Source organism: Haemaphysalis longicornis, unplaced genomic scaffold, assembly GCF_048455015.1.
Source record: "Haemaphysalis longicornis isolate Haplotype H1 unplaced genomic scaffold, Haemaphysalis longicornis Haplotype H1 scaffold_9, whole genome shotgun sequence".
NCBI classification, from domain to species: domain Eukaryota; kingdom Metazoa; phylum Arthropoda; class Arachnida; order Ixodida; family Ixodidae; genus Haemaphysalis; species Haemaphysalis longicornis.
Genome location: NW_027526460.1, coordinates 156,193,309 through 156,217,785, shown reverse-complemented (window position 1 = coordinate 156,217,785; position 24,477 = coordinate 156,193,309). Strand labels below are relative to the sequence as shown.

The following is a 24,477-nucleotide window of genomic DNA, read 5'->3' as shown; positions in this document are numbered from 1 at the left end:
GCACCGTCGATCAACGCTTGCGAAGGCAGAGAAAAGAAGAAGTAAAAGGCCCGAAGCGCTCTACACCGGCTCCGAGTATTTTTAGCCGAAAATGTGGCAATTCTTTGGGGTACGCGTATCCCAATCATACCACCGTATTCAGGAGGTATTCGCCGTCACCCTGACACCTCGTTTGGACCAGTGGGTGAAATATTTCCGAAGCTACTTCCATACTACGCCAGCCCCTGGCTTCCGCTTGGCGTAGGCCTAGCACTGGAGTTATCATGCAAGACACAACCAGCAGCGGCGACGAATCAACCACTGCGAATGCAGTCACAACCAACTCCACCTCGACCGACGATGAAGTGGATTCAGCTCAGATGGACGAAAGGTGTGAGCCTATAAATCAAGAAGAGCTGCAAGATTTCATCGAGATTGTCTCCAAAGCTCAAAGACGACGTCAGCGTAAAGCAACCTCTTCTGACCTGACCTGCGCACCAGTCTCGTCTTCCACCATGCCTCCTCGTTTGCAAGCAGGTAAGCCTGCTGTGAAACCCAAGCCTTTACCTAAAGACGACTTCCAGCTGGTGCTAAGACCCCAAGGCGGACTAGCTCTCGGCGACATTCCCTATGTTGAACTCTCCTTGGCGTTGCTGAACGCAATAAACGCCACGTGGCGTCAGGCAAATCTTCAATTACGGGTGGACGTCACGCAGAACATAGCTACAGTCAGCACCCCGTCATCGGAGGCAGCGAGGTTGCTCAGCCAAGTTAAACAACTCATCTTCGACAAGAAGCAATACCCTGTTCAACTGTATGGACTCGCACCTGACGACTCTATCAAAGGAGTCATTCGTGGCGTGCCCACAAGAATCACAGAAATAGAAATCCTGAACAACATTGACCAGACGGTGGACGAAGTATATACTGTCAGACGCATTGGAACCTCCTCCACCGTCATCATCACCTTTGCTGCCCTAAAGTCCCTTATACAGTACGGCTATACGGAGCAGAATACCCTTGCTCTATTTACAAGAAAACAATTCCTGTTTGTGGCACCTGCCACACGGTTGGACATCGAGCGACAGCCTGCCCTAATCCAGCGACTGGGGTGTGTCACGTCTGTGGCCTCCAAAATCCACAACCAGAACACGCCTGCAACCCTACGTGCAGCCTCTGCGGCGGCTCCCATCTCTCTGGGTCCCCTGGGTGCACTAAACGCTACGCTGAACCCTTCGTTCTCAAACAACGACGACTCCGACAGGCACGACCTGAATCATCCAGGACACCGCAGGACCTATCACCACATGGAAGTCGCTCACGAGACCGTTCATCTACGCCTGCTGGACCGAAACGCTACCGCTCCAGAAGCAAGTCCAGGGGGGCCTTATGCTCCACGTCACGTGGGGATCAACTGGATCGGCCGGCACAAGTAAGCTGGGCTCAGATGGTTTCCCCCACAGCTCAACCCCAATCTTTCCCACCCCTTCCTACCAAAGCTACACAAAATCCAACACCCTGCATAGAGTGCAAAAAGCTAACCCGTGTCCTGGAGGAACAAACTGCCTTAATTACGCCTCTTCAGGCCCGTCTCGAGGTCCTTGAAAGCTCTCAAAATAATCTCAATGAGAAACGCAAGAAACCCAATCCTCCTCCCGCCACCTCAACCTCCCCTAACTCCGCTGCTCCTCCCAAAGAATCAGAATCAATGGCCCTTCCCCAAATTCATGATATGCTCTCCCAGCTCACAAACCAGCTAAGTGGAATAACTCAAGAAATTCAACTCATCCGCCTAGAAAATCAGAGCCTTCAACAAGAACTCCAATCTCTACGGGCTGATCAATGTTCCCTCCGAAATGAAATCAGCATTCACAACCCGACCACATCTCCCCTAGACCACACCTATGACCTCAGCACTCCTCGCACCGAACGCCCCAGTAAAAACGTGACTCGCGCTCACGGACGAGCTCTCCCTTACGCCCGTAACTCCGATGCAGCCCTCTCCTCCCCCCTCCCGGATGCCAGGGACACGGCGTCAAGCTAGCTTAACCACCATACTTCAGTGGAATTGTAGAGGCATCAAACAAAAAAGAGCAGCTCTCCATCAATTCATCTGCACCCTCGACCAAAAACCAGTTGTTATAGCCGTTCAAGAGGCCAACACGTGCATAACATTACCTGGGTACATATCGTATGGATCAATCGACACCTACCCAACTTTAACCTTTGTCAATAAGGCCGCATCAGCCGTTCATCACATCACACCACAGCACGGATGTAACCACACCCTCCTGGAGCTTCTGTCCCCGTCCACCAGAGCCAAGTCCAGCGAATTTATACTCAACATATATTGTCGTCCTACCCAAAAGTCACCCGACATTAAAGCCACGATCAATTATGCCATCAAAATCGCCAGAAATAGACCTCTTTTTATTTTAGGAGATTTCAATGCCGCTCATCCTAACTGGGGTTACCACTACAAAAACCAGCGGGGCTCCATTCTGGCCAATGTTATCGACGACCTTAATCTACTGCTGCTCAACCAACCCAATTCACCAACCCGCACTGGTACAAGCGTCACGAGGGATACTACCCCGGATCTTTCATTTCTTTTGGGCTCCCTAGACGTCTCCTGGTTTCTCCCGCAGGAAAACCTTGAATCTGATCACGACCTTATACTAATAACAATTAAAAACCACATGTACAATGCTCAGCTGGGGGTGGCACGCCTTACCAACTGGGACGCCTTCAGAAAAGCAAATTCTTCCAAACCTATTGACCCAAACAAGCCCCTATCAGCATGGATTGATGATTTACTTCAAACTGTTCACTCAACAACCAAAACCGTGGCTATCAACTACCACACCCCTGATGTCGACCCGAAACTCTTGAGGCTTTGGGAGGCACGACGGAGCCTCACCAAGCGCTGGAAGCGACAGCGGCACAACCGCAAACTGCGTCTCCGAATCGCTCTTCTAAATCAACAAGCAACAGAGTACGCCAACCACCTTTCCAAAGAAAATTGGTTACAGCTGTGTGACAGCCTCCAAGGTACTCTGACAACCAAAAGAACTTGGCACCTGCTCCGGCATCTCATCGACCCCCAAACCAATAGGAGCGCTGCTCATCGAGCATTGACCCAAACTCTTCATTCTTTCAATGGCTCTTCTGAAGCACTCATGCGTTCCTTGGAAAATAAATACCTCCACACAGCCAGAAATTTCACTCCCCCTCCCTACACAGGCCAGCCAAATCCGGACCTTGATCGAGATTTTCAATTTTACGAACTCCGAACATATCTTTCCGAATGCAACAAAAACAGCACCCCGGGCCCGGATCATGTTACCTATCGTCTTTTAGCCAACTTGGATGACGCCTCAATGGAACAACTTCTGCAGCATATTAACGCCCATTGGAAATCTGGAAAACTTCCCCCACAATGGAAAACAGCAGAGATCCGCTTTATCCCGAAGCCTAACAAGTCCCCCCATCTGGACAACCTTCGTCCAATTTCTTTAACATCTTTTATTTATTTATTTATTTATTTATTTATTTATTTATTTATTTATTTATTTAAAATTCCTTACAGGACCCTTTACAGGGCATTGAGTAAGGGGGGTAATTGGTGAAGTGTTACAGATTATACAAAATTGATTAACGCGTTACAAAGCATAGCAGCACAATGAATTGCGACGAGGTTTGCAATAAGTTGAAGTTAGCAGACGATAACAAGAAGAAAAAGAAAAGACGTTTTCATAGTGCACACGCGACAAAGTGAACCGATACAGTCATTATGGTATATGAAGGCGACATCAACCAAAGATAGCTGGCTTTACCGACCCAATGCGCACCAATGAGAGTTTATAATTTGCAGAACACACAATAGAAAAATCACCAGAAAAAAGGCATAACCTATGCCCATACGCCGAAAACATTTCTAGTATGCAACAATCATATTCGGGCACGAAATGCGACACTGAAAAAAGAAAAGAAAAGTATAAGAAAGCACTAGCTGTGCAACAGAGACGACAGGTTCTGTGGTCTTCAGGTACATTTTTTTTTGGGGGGGTACACAGGGGGGGGGGGGATACAGGGCATGACAGAAAAAAACAAAAAAAAAGAATGAGCAGAACAGTGGTAAGACCTTATTGCGAAAAGAGAGTAAGCAGCAACTGACGGAAAGAATTATTGTCTGATACAGATGCGATGTTATCTGGAAGAGCATTCCACAAACGTATGGCGCGAGGAAGGGCAGATGAGTTGAACGCATCAGTTGCCCCGTATAATCGCGTGAAACTGAAGTGATTATGCAGCCTACGTGAAGTAATGGAAGGAACATCGAGGTGAAGTGGAAAGGTCTGTTGGTGTACACGTATTTGTGAAAGAGGCAGAGAAGGGAAATGTCGCGACGAGTGCTCAGGGGTTGAAGAGAAAGGTTGTTTTTAATTTGCGTTATGCTGCTGTGATAGTCATGATTGCGTGAAATGAAACGGGCCGCCCTATTCTGAATCGCTTCAAGCATGTTAATTAAGTAGTTGTGATAAGGGGACCAGATAGGAGCGGCAAATTCAAGCTGTGGGCGGACAAAGGTTTGATAGGCTAGTTGACGGACGTGAGTGGGACAGCTATGTAAATTACGGCGTAGATATCCTAAAGACTTGTAAGCTTTCGCACAAATGGTGGTGATGTGGTGAGACCAGGAGAGCTTGAGTGTGAAATGGACACCAAGGTACTTATAGGAAGATGCCTGTGACAGTGCGGAATTATTGATAGTGTAGGGGAAGGTGTAAACGTTTTGCTTGCGCGTAAAGGAGATTATTTTACATTTTTCCGTGTTCAGGGACATTAACCATTTGTTACACCAGTCATTAATGCGGTGAAGGTCGCTTTGTAGAGTTAATTGGTCGTCGGGGGATGATATAGGACGATATATTATGCAATCATCTGCGAAAATTCGCATGCAGGATGATATGTTATTTGGCAAATCATTGATATAGATTAAGAACAATAGGGGACCGAGGACGCACCCTTGTGGTACGCCAGAGGTTACGTGGGAAAGAGGGGAAGGCGAATTGTTAATTACAGTAAACTGCTGACGAAGTGAAAGAAAGTTACGAAGCCAAGATAGAGTTAGAGAGTCTAATCGGAGGGCAGATAATTTAGAAATCAGACGGCAATGGGCTACACGATCGAAAGCTTTAGAAAAATCGAGAAAGATACAGTCAGTCTGAATGTTACTGTTCATATTAGAATGCAGCTCAGTTGTTAGTTCTAGCAGCTGTGTTTCGCAAGAAAAACCCTTACGGAATCCGTGTTGGTTCTGAAAGAAGAAATTATTTGATTCTAAGTGTCGGAAAACATGTGAAGCGATTATGTGTTCAAGAAGTTTGCAGCATATACATGTAAGAGAAATTGGACGGTAACTTTCGGGTGAATGCTTATTGCCGGCTTTAAACACAGGCACTATTTTACCAATTTTCCCGTCAGAAGGGAGTTGACCTGTCGCTAAAGATTGCCTGAAAAGGTGATACAAAATTTTAACAGAAACGGAGGCGGTGTTTTTAAGAATTTTAGAATTGATGTTGTCGATGCCGGCTGAAGTGGATAGCTTGAGGTTATTAACTAGAAGAGCAATACCCTCGGCAGTTATTTCTATCGGTTCCATGTATGCAATGTCAAGTTCGGGAACGTATGGTACGTCGGAATGGTCTTCCAGCGTGAAAACAGATGAAAAAAATGCGTTAAATGCTGATGTGCAATGACTATCTGAAAGGGGGACATGGTCGTCATCTAGCAAGGATATTTGTTGGCCATTTTGTTCAGGAGAAAGAAGGGTCCAGAACTTCTTAGAATTTGATAACAAGAGGGAAGGTAGATCGACAGAGTAATATTTATGTTTAGCAGATTGTACGGCCGAACAGTAGTTTTTCATAAAGATTTTGTATGCCTGCCACGCAGAGGGCGTGTCATGGAGTTTAGCTGTGCGGTATAAATGCTTCTTTTTATTTCTAAGTTGCCTGAGAGATTTCGTAAACCACGGGTTTGATTTATCGTTTTTCACTTTTACGAGAGGGACATACTGATTTGTTAGTGCACATAGTTTATCTCTGTACAGCACCCAGTTATCATCTACTGAACGACGGTCGAAAAGTGGTAGGAATGTGTCAGAGTAAAAAGTATCGAGTTCGGAGTTAATTTGGCTGTAGTTGGCCTTACTATAGTCGCGAATGTTTTTGTGGTCGGTGCCGGAGAAAGGTAGCGGAATGTTAAGAGTTACTTGGAGGAGGCTGTGATCGCTGAAACCATCTATGTTAAGAACGGTACCTACTGTTTCAGGAACTGTCGTAAGAATTAAGTCAAGGATGTTAGAACCGCGCGTGGGTTGGTTCACTATTTGAAATAGGTTAAAATCTAACGCAAGGTTTATAAATTCTGTGGAACTGTGGCAAGAGGAAGACAAGTGGACCCAATCTATTTCGGGAAAGTTGAAGTCGCCGAAAATGTAGATGGCGTCGGTGCGACATAACTTGGTGGCCTGGGTTATGCTACTGCGCAAGTCATCTACAAATGAATGGTAACAATCAGGGGGCCGGTAACAATTGCCGATAAGTAGTGTGGTGAACTTCGTAACACAGGCTACCCAGATCATTTCTAAATCAGAGTGAACATTGATAGCGTATGATTGCACAGACTTTCTTACTGCAAGAAGTACACCTCCGCCACGCCTATTTTTACGGTCATTTCGGTATATGTGGAAGTTGTTACGATCGGGAAAAATTTCATTATCGGTGATATCTGGGTTAAGCCACGTTTCAGTAAGGGCGAGTATGTCGCAGTCGCTGTCATCTAGAAATGAACAGACCAAATCCCGTTTCGGCATTAGGCTACGGATATTAGTAGATGATAGCGATAATGTTGGAATGGTATGAAGTGAAGTCACATTGGGATCATGCAAGGACTTATTCGACTTTAGCTATCTGCTTGATAGCACAACTGCGTCCGTGTTGATGTCATAGACGTATGTTTTTTTATCAATGTGCAACCTGTCAACTGAAACTTTGAAGGCCTTGTTTTGGGTTTTAGCAAAGCCCACCAATTTGCGCCTAACCTGTCGCGTCGCCGGCGAAAAATCTTCGCCGATTGAATACGTCGTACCTTTTAGTTTCCGTGCAGAGGACAAAATCTGCTGTTTATCTTTGAAGAAGGTTAGTTTGGCAATTATTGGTCGGTTTTTTCCCTCGGTGAACTTGCCAAGCCTGTGAACCCCTTCAAACTGTGAACTAGTTGTTGTTATTTCGAGTCGTTCGGAGCAAAAGTTAATTATTTTTTCCTCGGCCTCGGCCCATTCCTTTGTTTCGCTATCTTCAATTCCAAAGAAGAGAAGATTAGACCGCCGCTGCCTATTTTCAGCATCGTCACATCTAGACGTGATTTCCGTCAACCGATCTGAAACTTGCAGCAGAGCACTGCCAGTAGATCCTTCGGCGTTATTTTGCAAAGCAAGTGTTGCCTCGAGGGCAGCGATTTTAGCATGGAGTAATTTAATCTCATTTTTAGTCGTTTCGTGCTCGCCACTTAGTCGTTTCAGGTCAGCTGACATCACGGCGTGATCAGCTTCAAGTTTTTTTACTGTGGGTAAATTAGTGGAGCGCATGTTACTCCGACGTCTACAACCCTACCTAGAAGCCAAGGATCTCATCCCAAATACAATGTATGGTTTTCGAAAACATCTGTGCACTCAAGACATCCTTCTTCGCATAAAGGAAGAAATTCTTATACCAGCCTCCCGAAATTCACCTCGTGCAATTCTTGCATTGGACTTAAAGGGAGCCTTCGATAACGTCTCTCATTCTGCCATCCTCTTCCGTCTCAACGAAACAGGCTGCGGCTTGCGTACCTACTCCTACATTGCCGATTTTCTCACCCACCGACAGGCGATCCTCAAAGCAGGCGATGTGAAATCTGATCCCATCACTCTAGGAGATCGAGGCACTCCTCAAGGTTCTGTTCTTTCACCTTTGCGTTTTAATATCGCTCTCCTAGACCTCCCTCGTCAGCTTAAAGCCATCCCCCGTGTTCATCACGCACTGTATGCGGATGATATTACCATTTGGACTGACACGGGTTCTTTAGGTGAAATTCAAGATACCCTTCAAAAAGCCACTGACACTGTAAACCAATATGCCTCATCAATTGGCCTTCGGTGTTCCCCTCAAAAATCTGACCTCATCATTGTACGGAAAAGTCCACCTGCATCCAACAAAGAATCAGTTCGAATTACCCTCGATGGTCAGCTTATACGTCCCAGACCTTCACTCAAGATACTTGGTGTTACAATCCAGGCCAATACACGGAACGATCAGACATTATTCAAGCTCAACACAGTATTCACTCAAATTACCCACATGCTTCGTCGCATCTCCAATCGTCATCGCGGCATGAAGGAGGAAGACCTTCTCCGCCTTATCCGCCCCTTCCTCATATCACGGGTCATCTACATCGCCCCCTACCTCACTCTCAGCAAAAGTGACACGGAAGCCATTGATCGCCTCATCCGCAAAGCCATAAAGAAAGCTCTTAACCTTCCTATGTCCACCACGACCACTAAACTGCTCCAATTAGGCATTCACAACTCGGTCACGGAACTCATCGAAGGTCATCTTTCCAGTCAACGTCTCCGTCTAACTCAAACACCAACAGGACTGGCACTTTTACAGGAGCTCAAAATGTCAATTCCTCAAACCACGGACAGAAAACCTCTTCCCCATAATTGGCGTCAATCCATTCGTGTGCGCCCTCTTCCCAAAAATATGCATCCCACTTTGCACTCCGGTCGTCGACACGCCCGTAGCCAAGCCCAAGAACGAATCTACGGAAAAAATTCTAACGTTTTGTACACAGATGCCAGCCCTTACTCCAATCCGTCCCATTACTTAGCCGTAGCAACCACTAAAGACAAGATCATCACCTGCGCCTCAATCAAGACCACATCTACCTGGGCCGCAGAAGAATTTGCTGTGGCCCTCGCCATCACTCAAACACCCGCCACAATTCTAATTACGGACTGTCAAGCCGTGTGTCGCAGCTTTTTATCGGGTTACGTGGCCTCAACTACGTGGAACCTCCTGGCTCAACACGCCCCCAACAGGAAGATCGACATTGTGTGGACCCCGGGACACTCCTCACTAACGGGCAATAATTTTGCCCATAGACAAGCCTGCGAACTCTCCTCCCAGGCCTCTGAGGAACCACCAAGTCTCGTTCCCCTGCTCACATTTCAAGACATCACCGAACTTTACCGCACATCAAGACAACATTTTCCCCCTCCTCACCCGCATCTTACTAAAACAGAAGAAGTAATACTCCGGAGGCTTCAAACAAACACCTTTCCTCACCCAACTTGGCTACATCGGATGTACCCCACCCAATACTCTGCCACATGTAAATTCTGCCCTAACCCATGTAGCCTCATACACATGATCTTGGGGTGCGCACACAACCCAGCCCTCCCTCCTTTACCCACTTCCCTTCCCCTTCCTGAGCTGTGGGAGAACCTAACGACCAGCGCCAGCTTGGATGCACAGCAACTCCTGGTGTCCAGGGCTGAGACAGCAAGGTCGTCCCATGGTCTCCTGGACTGAGGAGCCACTCCCACATCACCTGGCTCACAATAAAGTTTTTCCTCCTCCTCATCCTCCTTGCGAAGGCATAAAACAGAAAATGGAGCGAAAGAAATTGCCCTCTCTTTCTGCAGAAACGTCCGGGACGCGGAAAATGTAAAAGTGCGTCCAATCGACCGTCAAGCCTTCACAGACACAAATCGCAAACGAAGACGAACCCAAGCGGCGATTTTTCGCGCAATATGTAAACGCATCTATACGCCCTAGCTAAAGGTGTACCGATTCGTGGTTTATGATATAAGGGTACGCTATTGTACTCCTTGTTCATGGTCGATGCATGGATTGTGTTATCTAGAACCGTTCTTTTTTTCGCGATTTTCCAGTAACCGTTTTGACACAATGTAAGCCCGGTTTCAAGCGCGTGCCATCTGTCCACAGTCATTATCAGAGCTTTTCTTCGACTAACCGGTATATGGAGAAATACAATGGCTTTTTGTGGCAGAACGCTATCGGTCCCGGTGAGACGGCTTTCCTTTTAAAAGCCGGTGACCAACGTCCCACTTTAGTGGCAACAAAACAACTCCTACGGCGGCCATTGCCTGCGTCCCGTTCCACACCGTATTCGCCGCAGCTGCTCCAGGAAAGCCGCCCCACGGTGAAGAACAGCTACGGAGTCAGAAGCATCCACATCTTCGGTGGCAGCAACAAAAGGTGGCCATCCTTGCGAGTACACCGTGGAGGAGCAGACTTCCAAAAAATCCTTACTCGCACTGCGAACCCCAAAGGCTAAGCGGCGTTCATTTTCGACATTGCTCCTTTCGCGTTCACAACCAAAGAGGCGCAAGGTAGCGCATCAATTTAAGCTATACTCAGCGGATTTTGCGCCATTTTAAATTAATGGATTCGTTGCATAGACATGAATATTGTCTCGTAGCCAAAGGCGACGCAATAGTCTTTATAGAAAAGCAGGTTTGTTGGAGCGAACTTGTGCTCCCCTATCAACTAAAAAAAAAAATCCCCCCACCTCCCCGAAGGGGATCGTGCGGAAATGCGAATGCATTGGGTGCACCGATGAGTGCGCTGCGAGTAACACCGACTTCCATCGCTATCAAGGCGCCAGTCGGCAAGCAGTCACGGAGATAGGCGCGCGCTCCACTGCATTTATATATATTCCGAGCGCAGCGAGCGGAGAGGGTACGCGGAGAGGAGAGAGAGACCCGCGCAAACACCCCAGCCCGCGCGCGAGCTCTCTCTCCGCCGAGCTCCGCGATGCGAGCGCACTCACACGCCCGAGCGCGCTCCTCCTCTCCCCTTGCCCTCCGCTACTCCCGCCCGAGCTACCACCTGCTCCGGTTGCTAGGCGAGCCACAGCTGTTGCTAGGGCGCGGAGAGATAACACCTGCGCGCGGACGCCGGCCAACGGAGCACGACAGCCCCCGACTATGAAATGCATTCGCATTTAAAAAAACACAGCACGACCGGCTTTATAGATAGCGACCTAGAGTTGCGCGTCTGATTGCCACATGCCACGGGTTCCAGTTCGACAGAAAGCCCGCTTTCAGTGCTGCGCACAGTCAGTTCTCAACTGGGCATCGGCAGTTGTGGAAGCGGCGGCAGCGGCGGCCGCTCATCTGATAAGCGGTCCAATATCGTGCGCCAGGTTTTAGATGCGATGCTGAGAGCATCTCATGTCGGCGGCCCTGTCCTTCCTGCGTGCGTCCGTCGTCAGCGTCCGCACTCTCCTCCGTTCACACCCTCTCCTCTCCGATAGCGAACACTCTCTCGCGAGGGGCATTGGATTGGATTTGATTGGATTGGCTTGGATTGGCTTGGCTTGGCTTGGCTTGGCTTGGATTGGATTAGATTAGATTTGGATTGAATTAAAGTGAATTGTGTTGGATTGTGTTGCGTCATAGCCGCGGCGACGCACTGGCGCCGGCGCATGCCCAGGTGAGAGTGAACACTCTCTCTCAACATCTGTGGGTGTGCGGCCCAGCGCGCTCTCATTCCGCCGGTGGGCGGCGCTGCGCGCGGTGCTGCGCATGTGCAGTACTCTCTCTCTCCACGGTCTCCTCTCCTTCGGGCGCGCTGCGCATATAACCGGTGTGCCGCTCTCCGGCGGCTTTTCGGTCGACGGTTGCTCTCCGCTTGCGCTTGAACCCCCCTCAGCATCGCATCACACGAGGGTTCCCGCGAGGGGAGGTGGGCGTAATTTTTGCCCGGCCGCTCCTCGCAACTTTCGCTAGCGCGGCGGCCCGGTGGCAGCTTTTTCACGTGAGAAGTGTGGCTTTCCCGCACGACCTGGAACTCAAGATGTCGGATGGACGCGCAACTCTGCTCCCGTAGGGGAGCTATATACAGGAACTCTATAGCGACCTGCCCATGCGCGCCAATTCTTCGTGCCGAATTTGTTACTGCATGTTTGGTTTTTTACTGCAAAGCAGTATACGGCTAACCCCCCCCCCGCCTCTCCCCCCCCACCCCCCCCCCCCCAGTTTTTATTCCGGCGTCATCGATTTACTCAGCGCCACTCCGGGGCTCCTCCTCACCCCCTCTGACACCTCTTTCACGACTATTTTCCCCCTCGCCTCCACCGATGCCCCTTTGGCATGTTGCGCAGTCGGCAGCTAATGGCGGTAGTGCGGTTATCAGATGATTGCGAAAAATGAACAGAAGCACGGATGGGCGTAAAAAATGATCTGACGAATACTACACTCCGTAGTATGAAATTTGTGCGCAGCGCGAGCTGCAATCTTCTCGGTCACGTCGTATTTCTGCTGCGGCTCAGGAAGTGTTCGCGTGGTCAGCGAACGTACGGAGGCGTGCGCTACTCTGCTGCTACCTCTCAGTGCCTCGCCGCCAGCGGCCAGCATGTTGCAAGTTGTATATTAATGATATTGTAGATCCTGGTACCAATTCGAAATGTATATTATACGCAGATGACGTCACTGTTGTTTTCCTCTAATTCTATTGAGGATGCCACTAAAGAAGCCGACATCCCAGTAAGAAAAGGGCAACACTGGTCTAAAATAACAAGCGAAAAATAAATGCAAAAAATCGAAAGCAGTTTTTTTTTCGATCGCGAAACAAACCAGGTGTGATTCCTACTCATGTACGGTTAGGTCGTGACACCATATAAGTTATGGAAAAAATTAAAGTGTTGGGTGTAATCTTCAATAGCCGCTTGACCTGAGAAGAACATGTTAATGAAGTTGCTTGCAAGCTTTCAAAAATTGCAGGAATCATCAGGCGGCACCGCTACTTACTACCGAATAAAGTTAAAACGCTGTTATATAATTCCTTATTCATGTCTCACCTGAACTGTGCTCACTTAGTGTGGGGAACAACAACTATGGTAAATAAGCACAGAATTTTTGTTTTGCAGAAACGAGTGCTCCGCTCAATTCACAATTCCGGTTATACGGCGCACACGGCCCACTTATTTGAAATGCATAACATTACAAAGATATTTGACATGTACAGTGGGGTCCACTGTTAAAGGGAAACGGCGAGTGCGTGGCCACTGCGCTCCGCGAAGCCCCGGCGCCGAGAAGTGGCGAGATTCGGAGACAGCCGGCACATGCGCATTGACTGCACGAGGAGGGAGGAGCGTTCTGTCGTCTGCTACGCTGCTTCGCCCGGCCGCTCACATCCTTCCGAGTGCGGAATCCCTCAGCTGTTGCAAGCTGAGCGGCGCAGCAGAGCGGCGCAGCAGAGCACCGTAGCAGACGACACAGCGGCTTCTCTCGCCTCATGCGGTCAGTGCGCATGTGCCGGCTGTCTCCGAATCTCGCCACTTCTCGGCGCCGGCGCTTCGCGGAGCGCAGTGGCCACGCGCTCGCCGTTTCCCTTTAACAGTGGACCCCACTGTACCATGTGAGGCTCCTCGACGCCGACACAAATGAGATAAAAAAAATTCACCCGCATTTCCCCGAAGGGGACCATGGGGAAGTGCGAATGCACGGGTGATGCTATGAGGGGGAGTTATGTTGAACTGTGTTGGCATTCGCCCGTTAGTTGCATTTAACACCCCACGTGATCAAGTGGGGATTCACACACCCCGTTAGTCCCTCTCTGGAAATCTTGGTGAATTGAAGTGTATGTTCGAGAGGGAATGAAATCACACACACACGCACACACACACACACACACACACACACACACACACACACACACACACACACACACACACACACACACACACACACACACACACACACACACACACACAACACACACACACACACACACACACACACATACACACACACACACACACACACACACACACAAACACACACAAGATGCATTTATTCACAGACACCTATTTGTGTTGTCGTTGTACTTGATTGCTAGAGCGGATCTCAGCTTTGAAATTTCGTGTCAGTACTCCTTTAAGCGGGTGCATTAGCCCTTCTCACGCCCAATTCCTGGCCAATCCCCCACGTGGGTATGTGCCATGCACAGACACCTATTTGTGTTGTCGTTGTACTTGATTGCTAGAGCGGATCAAGCGGGTGCATTAGCCCTTCTCCCGCCCGATTCCTGGCCAATCTCCCACATGGGTATGTGCCATGTCAGCGGCCAGGCAGCGCGCGCCCATCTCCCCCCGTTGCCAAGGAAGACGAGGAGATTCCTGGCCAATCCCCCACGTGGGTATGTGCTATCTCCCCCTGTTGCCAAGGAAGACGAGGAGCGCGCGCACCCGCAGCTGTTGCTATGTGGACGGACGGCGGTAAACGGAATTCAGGGTCGCTTATAAAGTGCATTCGCCCTTAAAAAGGGGTTTGATAATGTACGAACACTTGCCGGCCTATGTGTGAGAGAACCTGCTTATGCCAGCCGAAACCCGGAACACTTTCAGGTGCCTATTTGTCGTACGGGTTACGGTTTGCAAAGTGTATCGAACATGTTGCCGCATCTTTTAAATTAATTTCATGCACAAAATGTTGATCACAAATAAATTTCCTAGGAGAGTTTAGAACACATGCCCATGTTAGTACTTATCATTTGGTGTCTTTTTCTTCTCGTATTCACCATTTATACATGTAGGGATTTTTGTTTTGGTTGTTGTTATGCTCTACAAGTGGTAAATGTTGCACTTTAAATCATGCTGTGCTAGAATGGGCCTCACACAGGCCGCTCAGTGAAAGAGAAGTGTGTCTACGGCCGTATCTTTATTTTTCATATAAGTCACCTCTATTATTGACACAGCCTGACAAGCCAGCTCTTGCATATTTGTGTACCCCCCCTCCCTTTTTTTTTTCGTTTTTTTTCGGGCTGCAATGTACTTCGGCGATGTCACGCAAACTATATCATTTTGTATGTGTGTGTGTGCAGCAAGGTTGCTACAGTTGCCTGCAACTACGTTTCTGTATAATTGCCCATTGCTGCCATGTACCCAAGGGGCTGGTGGGCCCGTCTAGCTGCTTTGGCAGCTTTTTCCTCAGCCCTTTTCATGTTATCAATGTATAAATGGGCAAATAAACTTTATCTTTATCCTCATCTTTGCAAATCGTGTTTGAACCTTCCGCGCAAATGTGACCTGGTTTGGATTAGCGGAGAATGGAACAGCGTCTGAGAAAAGTGTCCGGGGGAGGGCGCTCCTTGATGGTGACACATGAAACATGTGTGAGGGAAAGGCAGTGAGAGAAATGACGCCGTAGTCGCACATGTCGTACTCCACTTGACCCTTCGCTAGACGCTGCTCTCCGTTTTCTTTCTTCCGTCGCAGCTGCGTTCGCTCACTCGGTTACGCGGACGCAAACAGACGCCGCTCCTGCGAAGCCCAGATAACGGCTGCCAAAGGCTGCCCCCTGAAACGACCGAAACCCGCCGTCGCCGTTTCCACTCAAATTCACTTCGCCAAGTAGCTGCACATCCCTTCCGGTAGAAAAGAATCTTCCCCAGTTGGAACGCCAGCTGTAGCCCATATTTCTTTTTCAGCTTGGAAGGCCTTCCGAGCGACAATATCGCCGGTGTCTTCCACGCGTAAGTATGCGCCATCACCGGATGCCGGTTTATGCGTGCACGATTTGCGGGTAGAAAAACCGAGGCGTGCGCGCAGAGGTAGGCTTCATGCCGATACCGATGAAATGCCGGTTGTGCTGGTATTGAGATGTCGAAACTGCATGGCTGAATGCGGTTAGTCGGCTGTCCTCCTCAATCGAGTGGTTCTATTGTGGGTTGATGTGTTACTCAGACATCTTAAACACGCAGTAAGATGCATACGAGGGGGAAGTAAAGCGGATAGCCACATGTTTGTACGCGAAGGCTTCCAGGTTTTTAATGATTATGGGACGGATGCATGCCGTTCCTTTGGAGGAAGAAGAACAAGAATCGAAGCGTTGGCCCGAACACAAGCGTGAATGGGTGCAAAAGCAACGGAAAGCTCCTGGCACCGTCGTTACAGCCTCAAGTTCAGCTTGCCGAGTAGCAGCGAATCCCTCCGGGATGAACAGCAAATTGCCTGCTTGGAATGCCAGCGTGAGCCATTATCACTTTGTCGGAAGGCTTTCAATTGATATTTTCGACGGCGTCTGTAACTTCTACGCACGCGCACGTGACTGGTTGCCGGTTTATGCATGCGCATGTTTTAAGAGGAGAATAGTGGCAAGAGGGAGGGGAGGCGTCCACGCGCAGCTATAGGTTTCACGCCCGTACTGATGGATGGCATGTCTGTTGTGCTGGTGCGAGAAACGACCCAATGGGACCTGTCCGGAGTTCTTAGTGGCAGAGCGGATTGGGTTTGTGGGTTAAGCTATGTTCAGATTACTGACGCACATCCCGTATCGTGTTCTATTTACGCAGAAAATGCCACGTCAGGCAGTTCGGTTGGCTGAGACGTGAAATGACGTCATTCTTTAAGGTTATTACGACAATTGCGGCAACAGTCTGAACATGGCCTTACACAAACGGTGAGATGCTTACGACGCGGGAGGGACGCAGGCAGTTCCATGTTTATAGGCAAGAACAAAGCTTGGATGCGTCATATTCATTCATCTAATTGGCTAGGAAATATGCTCCATCACAAATTACGATAAACGTGTTTGGTTTCGTGCACTCCGCGGAGTGCGTCCAGCTTTGTAGGTCATACTTTTTCACGGAGTGGAAGGGAACTAATTTTTTTATTGTTTTATTTGTGCAGGTATGAGCGAATTTTTGAAATGGCCCATATAATAGCGAGCGAGGAACTATTTCTCAGAGGCTGAGCACTTTTTCTCTTCCTTCGACAGACAATGGCTGGAATAGGCGATAGCTTTTTCGCAACCACTTTGATTTTGGACGAAGACGGCCCCTAAGGCTATATCACTGGCGACCGCTTGCATTTCCGTTTCGGTGTTTTCGTCGAAATTAGCCAGCACTTGGGCCAACTACAACGCTAGAAAGCCCTGATCTCTCTAGCTGACGTGGCAGCGCCCCTTCCCTTACCGGTGTAAGATGGCCACCGGCCGTTCCCGGGTTACTTTTTCTGTATAAACGTTTCACAACAACGCCGAGCGTACCCCGGCTGTATTCTGTAAATTTCGCTGTTACGGGCTATAACGGTGGATCTGCGGCTCGCAAAGTGGTATTTTAAGGAGGAAGTGAGCTGGAAACACCGGTGCAAGTTGCAATGGGGGGAGAAGAGTGCCACCACACAGAGTTACGGTGGTTGATTTAATAATACCCCATTCACATGTGTGGAGAAAAGCCGAGCCACTGTCTTTATGTTCTTCAAGAAATACGCAGGAATTTAATAGTTTTTAGAAAGAAACTGCGTGGCAGCACTAACTGCAATTAATACCGCCTCATATTGTGCTCTCACCCGCAGGGGACGTTATGTACTACGACGAAGACGGCCGCGTTTACTTTGTGGATCGGCTTAAGGATACCATCATATGCCTGGACCAACAGGTGTCGTCGTGCGAGCTGGAATCCCTGCTGCAGAGCCACGGCTGCGTGGTGGACGCCGCTGTCGTCGGCGTACCAGACACACGATACGGAGACGCCCCGGCGGCCTTCGTGGTCACTAAAAGAAGCGATACTCCGCCAAGTGAGCTCGCAGCCGAGCTCAAACGTCTCATAGCAGGTAAGTCACGCAAACAGGCACTGATCTAGCCTAACTGAACCTTATACGCGCTGTTGCCCAATGAACACACATCGCTGAAATTGATTGATTGATTGATTGATTGATTGATTGATTGATTGATTGATTGATTGATTGATTGATTGATTGATTGATTGTGAGGTTTAACGCACGAAACGCTACACAGGCGATGAGGCGCGCGGTAGTGGATGAATCCGGATTAATTTTGACCACCTGGGGATCGTTCACGTGCACTGAAATCTTCAACACAGGGGCGTTTTTTTCTTTTTGCCTCTATCAGAACAGCGGCCGCCGCGGCCGGGAATGGAACCCGCGTCTTTGGGCTCAGCAGCACAACGCCCTAGCATCGTGAAGATGTCGCTAAGCTTTATTTTCCTTTGTAAACATGAATTGAGCGCTTGCAGTTTAATGCAGCAACCTGCCGCAATGCTTGCCAGGGGACTTTCCTGCAAAAAACCAGCTAATTTTGTGTATTTTGGGCTTAAAACTTCCCGCTAAAGTGAATGTTTTGCAGGCGCGCTGTGTAAAACGAGAGCATGCTGTGCATCTAAATATTTACAGCCCCCATTAACCCGGCAGAGAAAGCATAAACTGAATAACTGATCGCTAAACGATTGCTACAGGGAAGAAGGCTAAATCAACCTCTGGGAAGTACACGTCTCCGAGTTTCCCACATGGTTGCTCTGTTCAACAACGCTCATGAGTGCGAAAATTTCAATACTCTTACGGCCAAGTCTCGAGACCATCACGAGGGAGACGGAAATGGTTTGGCCACTTCATTTGGCAGAATATGAAAATACTCTGGAGCACGTACTAGTTGAGAGTATCCAGAAAACGACGTATCAGGTGACGGGACTCCCCTACTGTCAAGTGTACCGGTGGTCATACGAAGTGAATTTTGTGATCGGTACTTTTTGTTTTCTTAACAGAATGAGATTTATTGCAAAGGGCTTGCAACGACCGGCCGTTATTCAAAAAAAAAAAAAGCAAGGGCACTTGTAATTTATTCCATCATTTGTGCGTTGACGGTTCAGTGATGCGCCGGAAGTACCTCCTGCGGCCGCCCGGGCTGCGCGCTGCTGTGATTTTGCGTATTTTCATCGGTAAGCAGCGGTTTGAAATAGAACCTGATGAAGAATTCGCTTGCATTTTCTTGAAGGATGGATGAGGGTTATGCAGCATCAAGCGATGGCTGTGCATCCGTTATTTCAGACACAAAGCGGGAAACGGCGAGTACGTGGCAGGTGAAGGCAAGTCAGTGCTAGTTTCTCGTCTTTCTTTTGTTTTTGACATGTCTATTTAGGGCTCTTTTGTCGCCCAGTGGCTACACGCTTGTCCTTATCTAGTTTGTTTTGTTAAAACACGTGAATTTAATTGAAGTTAAAAGTATTGAAATGTTTTTCTACATTCGGGCAGAATTGTCTTCCGCAGCACTCCTGCCAACTGCTAATGCATCTCGATTCTCATCCTCTTCGTCTTTTCTTCCATGATAAAGCAATAAACCAAGAATGTTCCTTGCGTTTAAGCTCGCTGAGTGCAGTACACAGTGGTACTTTTTTGTCATAATTGACAGGCTATATTCAACTTGTAGAAAAATAGTCGTTGTCAGGTCTCTTAAGATATTCATCCATGTTTCCTGCACTGCAAAGGATTTTAATAGTTCCCATTCCCGCGCGCTTTTACCTCAAGGTGGTATAACACACGCCCAGTGTCCTTGTCCGTACTGGCAAGTCGCGGCAAGTGTTAGACGCATATTTTGAACCAGTGAGCAACAGCAAGTATCCCTCAAAGTTGGCTTTGCTTGTTGGATATACGTTTCAATGCAGACCAAATAACAGCGGACAGAAACGGGGATATCTGTAAATAAATTTAACAAGTAACTATCATGAGGCCGAAATTTCCAAATATTGTCCGCGCGACAGGCCTAGCTAGATCACTTTGATACTATCCTAGATTTGTATTGATTGGTACTTACACTCATGCGTAAAGGAGAAAAATGTACACCGCTGCTTTCGGAGCAACTTTTCCTTCTTGGAGATCCCTACGTCTCGGATCAGCTTTAACATATGTATTTTTGAACATTTTATTTCTATAGTGTACAGCGGGTAACTCTGCCGAGTTTACAGGCTTTTTAAATCAGGCATGCAGAGTTTAATTTATAGCTACTCTGCGTCACTCTAAAACAATATTGTGACGACCCGTATGTGTGTTCACATAAATGGCACTCTCATCGAGTTCGCCATAAAAACTCATGCAAATGTCTGAAAATTAGTTTTCGGGTTTCGTATAAGCAACCCTAACTCAACGAATATGAATTTGGGGCATAATAGGCAGGTTTCTATGAGCAGTCCATAGCAGGGTGATGTTTTGCGTTGCGACAAGTGTTGCAAATAAAACGCGCATAACAACATAAAACATTCGCCCTAAACAAGCCACAATAGCCGCAGATTTTACACATTTCTCTGAAAATAGAATCGAGACTCGGGATGCGGCTATAGAAGAGGGGACGGATTAGCACCATTTCTTTAACATTGTGAGCGGCTCTGTGCAAATCTGATCTTGTGCGTTAAAAAAATAATTCGGGAGTAGGGAATGCCCATGACAGAGTGAAACCTCATATGTTGGCGGTTATGACACATCGCCACGCACTGACTGGGCTGTCTCTTGCTCATTTTTGTTCTCAGCAAAACTAAAGCGCTTAAAACGACAAGCTGGGTGCTCCGTATCACCGCACAATTGAGGCGTTCATTTGAATGAGGCTAACAACGGCGGCGCACCACAACTACGGCCGTCGCCAGTGCCCGCTGCACTGTGCACTTCTGATTGTTGCATCGTCCGAGACCAAATGACCAATTTTCCGCTAACCTCAGGGGTGACAGAAAGGGTAAACGTTTTTGAAATTGTTATCTAGCCGCCCACACGAAACAAGATAGATTTGGAAGTACCGACCGACCGAATGTACAGTACCACTACCCAAAGACGCGAGATCGGCGGCTGCGGCAGTTCACTCGCTGGTTTAAAAATGAATTCTCTGCTTTGGGATTTTGTTGGTACACTGGATGAAAAATGTTGCCATATTTTACGATTGTAATAGCGATGAAACTCGCCGAATAAAATAAAAATCGGTGGCGCATCTGCTGGTCAACGCAAACAACCGTGGGTCACCTGCTATTGTACTTGCTACTCAGAGGGGCAACGCAAGAGAGGGCGCTGAGTGTGGCGCAACTCCGGAGCAAGAGGCCATAATACGTGTGCCGCCTGCCGTTTGTCTAGCGGATGCCTAAGTTTGATTGTTTTATTTGTTTTTCTCTGCAGGGAAAACTGAAACGTTCAAGCATCTTTACGGTGGAGTGGTGTTCATCGACCGCTTGCCTAGAAACGGTAGCGGAAAGGTCATCAAGCATCAATTGACCAGCGCATACAAGGATTCAACGGTGTACTGAGATTACTACGTGACACTACTATGTTCAGTTGCTGAAGTATATATTCATAAAGAGCAGTTTCCGACGGACTGACTGACTGACTGACTGACTGAGTCAGACTGAATGACTGACTCGCTGGATGGCCTAATTTACCATATTTTCTTTTCAACTCAGTTATCGACGTAATGCGAAAGCGTTATATCTCAAGGCGTGCAATTTGTTGTTCTAGGGGGGTTGCTGGAAAAATACACGCACTCCCCACGTTCATGTGACGAAATATTTCCGGAAAACTCCAATCTGGTTACGCGCCCTGAAGGCAAAGGTCTGGCGATACTTACCGGAGTTGGCTTTACTGCTCCATGGGATTTGCGTCTCTTTCTTCGCTTTTGTGCCTTCGTTTTTTGGCGCGAACTAAATCGACCGACAAGATTTTTAGTGCTACAGGGTGTTACCTCCTTCCTCTTTAATTTCTTCGCCTCTTGGCACTCATTAGTTCGACAGGCAGAGTGGTGGCACCTCACTCACCGGCTTCTTCCTTGCGGCTTCTGTGAAGCTGTTCACTCACGCGCCGTAACATCCACTCGTCGCAGCATACGACGTCAGCGACGCCCGTGGCTCCCTCTTCACAGGATTCAATATGCTGCCTTCGCCACCTTGTGTCTGGTGACTAGCCGAAGCTGGTCCTTCAGGGCGGGGCTTGACAGTATGATCTTTTATCTTTTATCGCGAGGGCTGCTGTTATTAGGGGGGGGGTAATTTTTATGGATAGTGGGAGTTGGTGGCTGGGTGGCTGTCCACAGAATGGGTAGCTGTCGTGGAACTATTGGGGAACATGCCATTCAGAAAGCGAGAATGAGAGATGAACCCGCATTGTATTTTTAGAAATATTACTTGCGGCTACCGTGGAAATTTCGGGTGTCGGGAAGAAAGTATGGCTACTCTATCGATAGTACGCGATTGGCCATAGGCTGACCTCTAGCGTCCCCCACCGCTGTACATCAACGTTGGGGCCTGCCGGGGAGCCAACTCAGTGCCCTCCACCAAGGAGTGGGCCAGAACCCAGATTTATTCAACGTGGCGGTACAAAACAGTGCTATGCGGAGAAATAAAACACGAAATAACTCGGAACATTGCTAGCGATAGACGGGACAAGGACGAGGATCTACACACACAAATGAAGCGCACAGATCCTCCTCCTTGTCCCGCCTAGCGCCAGCAATGTTCCGAGTAAAAAACCAACTAGCCCCATTTCAAGCTCTGGTTAACAAAACAACTGCATATCCCGTGCGTACTTTGTAATTCCAGAGACGGAGGCGAGGTTGAGCGCTGTGGGGAATTTTAAAGGCGGTAATCTTTTTTGGGCTAGCTATTCGCGAAACTGTCTGTCTGTCTGTCTGTCTGTTTGTCTGGCCCTCGACTCAGGCGCCAGGCCAAAAGTTATATCTGCTCTCGAACGATGCGTTTATACTGCGAAAACATTTTCGAACTGACTATGTACGCAGAGTTCATACTGTTCGGCATTTTTCAAAAAAAGCAAAGATTAAATATTTGAGGCAAAACACAAGCATATATGTCTGGGTTGCATGGAGTGTTCTTTTAAATAAAAATAAACGTGGGCGGAATTTTTCATGAAAAACAGATTCAATACAGTGTTTTACACACGGAATACAAAACAGGCTGGGGCACGATACTTGGGCTCGTGGTTCTGGCGGCAGGCTGAAACTAAACAAAAGGTGTCAACAGGCAGAACACAAGCCATGGGGCGCGGGAAAATTGAATTGAATTCAGGAGACCTCCACCGTGTTGATCGAGGGAGGGGGAGAGAAGTATCACGTGGAAGAGGCGGCACAAGACTTCTCACGACATTTGCAGCGAAGTGAGCGCACACGCGGCCAATATTTCATCGTGTTTATGTCGCCCGCCGGCTATTTTGTCTGTTATTTGTCCTTTACGATGCTCACAGCACCAGATATTTGACCTACTCAGTCAAGTAACGTCTTTGAATTAATAAATATGCGGAGAATTTCACATGAAGCACTGGACCGGCCGCTTTGGCCTGTCCGATTCGGCTTGGTGCCTTCACGGTGCCACGGTGGCCTGCTGGCTGCTCTGAGAAAAATCCGCCGACTCCGTGAAGGCTCCTTTCCCGAAGAAGGACAAGGCAACGAGAAAGCGGAGGGATTTGGGCGCCCAGGAAAAGCGCACAGCGGCTCGCATGCTGACCGAAAGGATGCGGCGCCAGCAAGGAACATCCAGACTCTTCGCTCCGCCGCATCCTTGGGCTGTGTCTTCTAGCTATGTATGGGGTTGTTCGTTTTCAGGTCTTGCATTTTTTTAAATCCGGAGGTAAAAACCCCGCGCATTTTTTTAAATATAATAATCGGGAAGAAATCGGGTTTGTTGTAAAACCGTTGCGAAATTCGGGATTTTCGGGTTACATCTAGAGGTGTACTGAGTAGTACCCCTTGTTTGTTGTAGAACGTATCACGAGATTCTTGACTGTGACGCGTTAACATTGGTGTTTATTTCAAGCTGGTCAAGGTTTTCTAGCAAATTCTCTCTGAAATTGGGCATTTATTTGGAAATGAATCAGTAATGATGACAGTAAAGAGCGTTGATAACTTCTAAGAAACGAAACATTTCATTCGCGAAACCCTGTCCATTGATTTTTCCCTCATTCTTGTTGGCCTTCATTATCATCTGCATGAGCAACATGGCGGTCTTCATTACAGACCTGTCTGATCGTTGAACGTATCTCCCCTGGGTAAAAGTTCTTTCGCCATTAGCTATGCACAACAATGCCAGTGCAACAATTGCCAGCCTGGGGCAGCGAGCGGCGAAGTCATGCCAATGCTTAATGAGTTCGACCGCTGTGTTTGTGGGGCTTGCTTCCAGCAAGTACTGGTTCAAAACGATGGCCCGTTGGGGCACGATTGCCGAGGTCGGTGCTTTGAAAAGCTCTACAGGGAAGAAATCAGGTTTAACCCGATTCTCCCGAAGCAAGTTCGGGGTGTAAAACTGGGTTAAAATCCGGTTTGACCCTAAAACTAACAACCCCATGTATGTGTGAGGCCCACACGCGAGGGTATTGGTGCAAGCAAAGGATAAAGCGGCTGGTCGTACGCCGGAACAACATACGAAACCAGGGTTAAATGTAGGAAATGTCGCGACGTCTCCCAACCTTGCGGTTTGTTTCTTGACGAAGAGTTTGTTAACGAAGATTTTGCATGAGCGAGGCAGAGTTTGGAGACGACTGAGGTAGCCAGCTTGAGGTATTCAGGCGTGCACCCCGATTTTTGTTATGCTGGTGAATGGGCATCGCTGAAGAGAGCAAAAACAATTGAGAACAAAAGAATTCACGCATCTC

General features: G+C 48.2%; 1 protein-coding gene across 1 annotated transcript in view; it reads left to right on the top strand.

The window, feature by feature from the left end:
- The window catches only part of LOC144153085 (luciferin 4-monooxygenase-like), a 67,322-nt gene extending 46,191 nt beyond the window's left edge, over nucleotides 1-21,131 (top strand). The window contains exons 8-9 of the mRNA XM_077684737.1: nucleotides 17,413-17,670; nucleotides 21,004-21,131. Of these exons, the coding sequence (XP_077540863.1) occupies nucleotides 17,413-17,670; nucleotides 21,004-21,131 (386 nt within the window). The remainder of the gene's footprint in view (nucleotides 1-17,412; nucleotides 17,671-21,003) is intronic.
- The last annotated feature ends 3,346 nt before the right edge of the window (nucleotides 21,132-24,477 follow it).